At 36.6% G+C, this 7745-nt stretch overlaps 1 protein-coding gene across 1 annotated transcript; it reads right to left on the reverse strand.

Annotated features, from left to right (window-relative positions):
• Positions 1-2475: 2475 nt before the first annotated feature.
• On the reverse strand, positions 2476-6990 carry LOC106800116 (olfactory receptor 7G2-like). Its single transcript, XM_014790414.1, has 3 exons — positions 6946-6990; positions 6610-6825; positions 2476-3561 (listed from the first exon to the last, which is right to left on the reverse strand). The coding sequence occupies exons 1-3, from the start codon at positions 6988-6990 to the stop codon at positions 2476-2478; spliced, it is 1347 nt and encodes a 448-aa protein (XP_014645900.1).
• Between the last annotated feature and the right edge of the window lie 755 nt (positions 6991-7745).

Here is a 7745-nt window from a genome sequence, read left to right on the forward strand (position 1 = left end):
AAAATATCTTGCTCGTGATATGGATCGCCAGGAATTTCTAATGTATATGTAAATTTGTTTGATGACTTAGGAAAACTCTTTGGAACTACACAAAGAGAAAAGATACTCTCTTATACCAAACATGTCCAAATATTTTCATCCCAATTATAAAACACTCTCTTATTTCCACCAGAAGACATATAAGGGAGTATTTAAACAGGTTTATTCATAACACAGAAACCTCTTTATAAGAAAAAAATTTACTATCAGTATCAGCACGGACATCTATTTTGAAAAGAAACCACAAACAATGTAAAAAGTCTAGAGTATTGGAAATGAATTAGTTACTGCTTCCACCAACAATGTGATTGAATCCCAAATTGCAATATAGAGGAAAACAATCAGGACAAAAATTCATACACTAAGATTTAACAAGTTAGAAAACAGACAAATTTATAAATCAGACAGGAATATACTCAGGGGTGATAAGCCAAGGATGTGTAAACCTACTGCCTGTTTCATAGGACAAATATGATCAAATACTAGAAATCTCTTAGAATTAGACATAAAGGAAGATCTTCAAGGAAAATGGTAAGTACAGAACACAGGATAGTGTTTCCCACTTGAGGTGACAGAGTGATGTGAGTGGCAGAGGCTTCAGGTGGATTCTAAAATGATGGCATTGCTCTATTTTTACCCCCAGACATATATATACGTTTTTATCATGTTACTATTCTTTCAGAAATACAGGTAGATTTTATGCACTACTTACTATACGTTATATTAAAAATTAAAATTGAGGAAAAGCTTCTCATATTGGTAATTCTTAATACATTCTCTCATATTCTTTTAATATTGAAGTCATGGATCTCAGTCTTCACAGGTCATCAGAATCTGCAGAGTGCATATTGTAAATGCTCATTCCTCATGTCTCCACAGAGATTCAAAGTCAGCAGTTTTTGAGTGATGTTTGGAAACAAATTGTATGTACAAAGGCCCCAGGTGATTCAACTCTACAGATGTTCTGTTAAAATCAACGCAGGAAGCTCTGAACTAGGAGGTACCATGGTTCCCAGGCAGGAACTGTATCCCACATGTAGAGCTGAAAATAAAACAACCCCCTCAACCTCCAATGCAACCAGAACAGAAGGCTCTCCAGCAACTTTTTCATCCTCCTTTGAGAGCTGCACTGTTTTCACCTCACATCCATAGAGACCATTCTTTCAATTTTTGTGATTATGAGAAATATTCTCTACCTAATTTTGCTAACTTTCCTTTCTCTTCTCTTGTTTCGTACTCAACATCTCCTTCTCACAGTAAAGTAGTTCTCCACAGAATAACTTTCCTCATAAAGACACCTTAAAAATTTTTACATTATAACCCTGAGTGCAGCCAATGCTCTGAGATCAATGATACAATTAATTTTATTCAATTATGATCTCCGTGTGGATTCCACCAGAGATGAGTAAGAAACACAAGATCAGATGACTAAAGAGAAATGCAAAAACTCAGTTATATTCATACAAAAATAGGCCAATAAGAAGATTTCTAACCAAATAAGATGCCAGCAGATTACCAATGATCCTATTCATGGTGATGCGATTGAAAGATATATATTTTGGATGACTCCATTCAATGTTAAGTATCAATAGACCTAGGGAAGAAGAGTCGAATTTCTTTCTCTGGTCATTATGTCTAGCTAAGATACCTGCATATGCTGTAGCCATCTGGGTCTACGAGGGGAACTGACCCCAGGAAACAGACACCACATTGAGGAGGAAATGAATTTTACTCTACATTCCCTATCTCTGAAGTCCTTGTAATGACAGATAACTATCTTCGTTGATTTGACATATTAGAGTCAGGCTTACTTTCTCTTAGCAGAAACAATGGCTTTCTCACTTATCAAGATCAAAGATCTCATAATCATCTCCAAGAACTGATGATCAGATTACAGAAAGTTTAGAAATGATAAAATTGAGTATAGTGGACGCTGATGTTGCCTGGCACAGATACGGTTGACCAGTGACAGGTCCCAGGATTTACTGAATTGGAGTATTAAAGAACAGCTTCTCCCATGTCTCACAATAGGTTCGTCTCTGGAGTGCAATTCACATGGTGCTAACACAGAGAACAGACACAATCAAGTCTCTGCTATGACCACAGACTTATTGGATCCTACCCCAGACCTATCCATCTTCTCCCACATTCCTTCTTCTGATGTCCCAAAAACATCAGTATAACACTTGCCTCAAGTTAGCTTCTAAGGAGCCCACCAAAGACACTGAACTTAGTAAATTAACTCATTTTTGAAACACCACAGAGGTATAAAAATAGCAAGTTAGTTTTCAACCCCAAGTTAAAATTCATTTACAGGTTATATTATTTAGTAATTTTAAAAAAGTTCATGATGCAAGAATAAAACATTCTGGCTCACCCAGTATTTCTGATACTTTGACCCATTTTAGAAACCGCAGTCTGAAGCAGATGACAGAATCACAGAAGAGAAAGTGACCTACTGATGAGTTTTCTGAAGGCTCCCTTCATGTCCCTGTTTCTCAGGCTATAGATGAATGGGTTCAGAACTTGAGGGATGACTGTGTACATCATTGAAGCCACTGCAGTGTTTCTGGAAGAGTTAGTAAGAGCAGAACTAATGTACACACCCAAACCTGTCCCATAGAATAAAGACACAACTGAGAGGTGAGACCCACAGGGGGAAAAAGCTTTATACTTGCCACCCACTGATGGCATTCTCCAAATGGAATAGACTATCCTAGTATAAGAGAAAATAATTCCACACATAGGAATACCAAATAAGCTAGTTGTAAAATATATCAGGATGTTATTGATGAAGGTATCAGAACAGGCAAACTTGAGGACCTGTGCAAGTTCACAGAAGAAGTGAGGGATTTCCAGAACCTTGCAGAAGGAGAGTTGTAACACCATCAAGCCATGGAGCAAGGCAACCACAATGCTAAGAGACAGAGAGAGAAGAATCTGCAGGACACAGATTCTGGGATTCATGATGACCATATAAATGAGTGGGTGACAAATAGCCACATAGCGGTCGTAGGCCATTGCTGCAAGGAGAAAATTCTCAAATACAGCAAAAACCAGGGCAAAGACAATCTGGGTGAGGCAGCCTGTATAAGTGATGCCTTGATTCTGTGCTTGTATGTTCAGCAGCATCTTTGGGATCATGGTTGTGCTTATACAGATGTCAGTAAAGGACAGATTGGAGAGAAAGAAATACATGGGGGTGTGGAGGTGGGAGTCAGAGATGACAGCCATGATGACGAGCAGATTTCCCAGGATGGTGACCAGGTACATGGACAGGAAAAGATAGAAAATGAGGGGCTGCAGTTCTGGATCATCTGTCAATCCCAAGAGAAGGAATTCTGGAGCATGTGTGTGATTTCTGGACGCCACATTGATGAATCTGATGGAAAAGATGGGGTGAAAAGACCATGAAATGAATTGCCCTGGATAAGCAACAGAACCTGGGAACTTATTAGAAATGAATAACTGTGGTACCACTCCAGACTTACCGTTGATAAACACGAGGTAGGAACCAGCAATCTAAGTATTAACAAAACCTCCAGGTGAATTTGGTATACGATAAAGTTTGAGAGATAGTGCTCAAAATAAAGAATAACTCCAGATTGTGAACCCAAGAGAATATTCAAATCATTCCCTTTGTTAATTTCTTCCCCATCATCATCTTTTACTTTTCCTTTCACCCTACTTTCTTTATTGGCCATTATTTTTGTTGATCACCAGCTCTCCTTTTCACTTTGTGCCACATGCTAAGACTGAAACAAAGAATAAGATATGATGTTACCTTTGGAAGTATTACTTGCCTTCAAGCAAACAGAAAGACAAGAATGAAGTTATAAATCTCCATTGTAGAGTTTCATCCCTAATTTAGCATGCCTCAGAGTCATCTGACAAGCTTGTGAAATTACAGATGAGTTAGGTCATATGATCACTCCATTTATCCATGGGGACATTTAGGTAAGGTGAGATTAGGTCATGGACATGATGTACAAGGTGAGTTCTTGGCAAGGACTAGGTCTGAGATCAAATCATCTGACTGCTGAACTGACTCACTTGACTAATCTCTGTTACTGCCTCTAGATAGTACAAAATTAGAATTCCTAAACCATCACTCAGATTTCATAATTCCCCTTTAAAATTGTAATATTTCATCCTGAACAATGCCTAAAATCTTTTTACTTCCCTACAAGGTATGTCCACCTCTACCTGTGAAGTATTGTGTGGAAGGTTCATGGCATCCATTCAAGTATACGCTCTACACCTGAGCAAAATTAGAGACACTTGCCCGTAAGCTTGAAGTTGATAAGACTCTCCCACGGAAATGTGACTCAACTGCATTAGCAATGGATTCAAAGACAAGCTGGAAAACTATGTCAATGATATTCTCTGTCTCATCCTAAGAAAGTCTCTTTCCCTAAGGTGAAAGATGGCATATCATTAAAAAAAAAAAAAAAACTAAATGAAAGAAAAAATAAAATGCATAGGCTCCTAAGAAAACAGATGAAAATAGCTTCAATGTTTGCTCCTTGAAAGACAGAGAGCTACAAGAGAAGGGAGTCTTACATGTTACTTGTAAGATAATCAAGTGTCCTAACAGGATTATCTCTGTAAATCAGTGGTCCTCCCTCTCAAGGGGGAAAAACAAGTGGCCATGACAGTCTTTATCATTTGGTGTATTACTGAGAATCAAACACTCTGAATTTAATCCAGACCAGGACTTGCTTTGTTAATGAGGACAATTGTTCAGTTGTTTTTGAACAATTGTTTTTCTAACTTAAAAATTCTGATGTCCTCATTTGTATAAGGGGAACTGTCATAAAAACTTATGCGGATGTTACAATGATGAGAAACGAATGGAGCAAAAGCATGGGACATAGCACTCAGCATGTCGCAGCACCCTTGTACTGACATTTACTGTTGTGTTTTCTTTTTTCTGCAATGAACAACAGTTCCTGGCAAGTTTCACTCCTCAGAAGAAAGTAACAGGTTGGGGCAAGTTGAGGAAAGAAAATAGAAAAAGAAAATATCTCTAGATAATAACTGGAAATTTCAGGGAAGAGTTTCTGAACAAAAACTCCAGCTGGGAATATTTACCCTGTAGAAAAGGAATGAAAGAGACATCAATGATATCAATATTCATTTGACATGGACCTATTATGAAACATAGTAATTAAACTAATTAAATAACAAAAAGAGTCAGACATATGAATCAACACAAATAATGAAAGCCTAATTAAAAAGATTTTGTATAACAAAAAGTTCACAGAAGGAGAAAATTTAAAATATTTTTTTGGTCCTACATAGAGTTGTCTATTTTTATTATGAATTTTTCAAGTGAAATAAAAGTACAGAGATAAGAATGAAGAGCCTGGTACCCATCAGTCAAATTTATACATTTCATACATTTCATTGTTCTCATTGAAGTTGTCTTTACTTCAATGAAAAATACAGCTATATGTAAAGCACCCACATCACATATTTGCACAGTCTTGATTATTCTCCTTCCCCAGGAACTTTGTATATGTTATTAGGCTGCAGCTTTCTCTGGAATTAGTATTATTGTTCCACAAACAAATGCATTCTTTTGCATTATGAATGCTTTATATAAACCAAAACTTACTTACATGTCACTCACAATTGACAACATTATGTAATTTATATTTTTATTAATGTTGATGTATTTAGTCTTAATTCATTGATTTTAATTAGCAGAGAGTATTCCACTACATTGTTACATCAGGATTTATTGCTCCATTCCCAAAATGATAGGTGTTATGGTTAATGCTTTTAACCCTATAGATGTTTATGAATACACACACAATATAAAGCCATGCATGGGGGATATCGTCAGATTGTAGATAATGTTGTTTCTAGGATGGGTAGAACAAGAACTGAGGGGGACACAAAGAGGTGCCTTCTATATGCATATTAATTGGTTACTTTATAAAAAAGACTTGAAGGTGTTATTACAGAATATCAACATTTGTTAATTCTGGAATGAGTTGAGGGATGGTCATATGGTTTTTATTTATTATACTGTGTCTGCTGTTCTTATGTAAAATATATGGAACTTTCACAAAGAGAAACAGGTGTACTAGGAAGGCAACCAGCTAAGTCTCGCTGTGTCTCCACTTTCTCCACAGCATCCTCACAGCCCAGCTACAGGGAAAATACAAAATATATCTGTACAACAGTATATCAAGAACAAGGAACAGAAATGAAAGGAATAGTTGAACAAACTCATTCCCTAGGATCACACAAAAAGTCAAGTAAATGTCAGAAACATTTATAACAGTCATTCTTTCTGATACAGGGCATATTTACGTTCAGAAGCAAAACAGGTTCTGTCATTTTTAAGAGAAATTAGGAGACAAGCAGATTGAGAACTGGCTGAATTTAGTATATACATATATGGAAACTTGGCAACAAGAAGACAGTTAGGCTGCAGTCCCATGGACTCTTGGTTCTGATCGTTTCATGCATGTGCTCTCCTCATTTCTTCCCACAGATGACTTTGTAGTAAAACAACTGTCTGTATTAGTAAAGCATTAACTAAGGGACTTTAGTTACCTGACTGGCATCTCTGTGGAATGATGCTTGATACGGCACCAGGATACTGAAGACAGAAGATATGTCTTTAAGAAGAGAAGAAACACCAAGTGAGGCAGTGGGCTCCTCGCCAAGTAAGGTCATCTTTGGGTGGAGCCTCAGGTGTGCTTCTTCCTGACCAGGTAAGGGCTGTTGAGTGAGGTTGTCACAGGCTGACTCTTTACAGTCTCTATATCCCTGAGAGATTAATATCCAAAGCTCCTCATTAAACAAATATTTTTAGTGTCATTCTGATCCCCGGGAGCTGCAAATCCTTAAAGACCAAGACTATAGAAAAGAAGATGACTAATTCCTGACCTTGTTAAGCCTGGTGTACGCCATCCAGTTCTCTCCACTCTTCATGTTCACCACAGTCACATACTTTGGGCATGTCTACACACACACATTTGCTAAGAACTTCCAGATTTCTTCTTTTAAAGTTACAAACGAAAGCATCTCTATCAACTTAATGATATCTTAGTGCCTGATTCCAATATTAACCATGAAAACATAGTTCATATATTGGGTATAAAAACATACTTGTAAATATAGCTAAGATATTATAAAATTCAAACAATTAGATGTATTTTACTTTACAGTCACTGAATGTTTCCTGTACAATAATTTCTGTTCTCTACATTTTACACAGAACATTCTGAAATACCTCTGTGATCAGTTGTGATTGCGATCAATATACACAGACTTTATTCTCTCCTTTTAGACTTTCATAAACACTTATCCCTATTCACACAGTAGATGCAATGTACATTTTTCTTCACATTGGCAGACTTCGGGTTGCATTAATATTCTTCATTTTTAATTGCATTGTGATAAAATACAAAGACACTAAATGGCAGTGGTGTGCAATTTTGCCCATTATCTAGTAGATCTCTTGAGATTTCATCCACAATTTAATAGTTGTGGATGATGTTCCATGTTAGTATTCACTTAAAAACATTTTTTTTAAGAACTTCAGTATTTTCATGTGTTCATCAACTTATTTTACATTTTAACTCTTTCTATATTAATTTTCTTAATCTATATTTTCCAGATATCTTATTTGAGAATGAACTTATGACAAGATGGCATAGTAACGTCACTCTTCACCATCTTAACTT

This window comes from Ceratotherium simum, chromosome 39, assembly GCF_057802395.1.
Source record: "Ceratotherium simum simum isolate JZ-2026a chromosome 39, ASM5780239v1, whole genome shotgun sequence".
Classification (NCBI taxonomy): domain Eukaryota; kingdom Metazoa; phylum Chordata; class Mammalia; order Perissodactyla; family Rhinocerotidae; genus Ceratotherium; species Ceratotherium simum.

Coding starts and splice junctions, on each gene's coding strand:
- LOC106800116 (XM_014790414.1), bottom strand. CDS start 6,990: ATGAAGAGTGGAGAGAACTGGATGGCGTACACCAGGCTTAACAAG. Junction 6,826..6,945: donor CGTACACCAGGCTTAACAAG/GTCAGGAATTAG, acceptor TTAATCTCTCAG/GGATATAGAGACTGTAAAGA. Junction 3,562..6,609: donor TCCACAGAGATGCCAGTCAG/GTAACTAAAGTC, acceptor GTTAATACTTAG/ATTGCTGGTTCCTACCTCGT.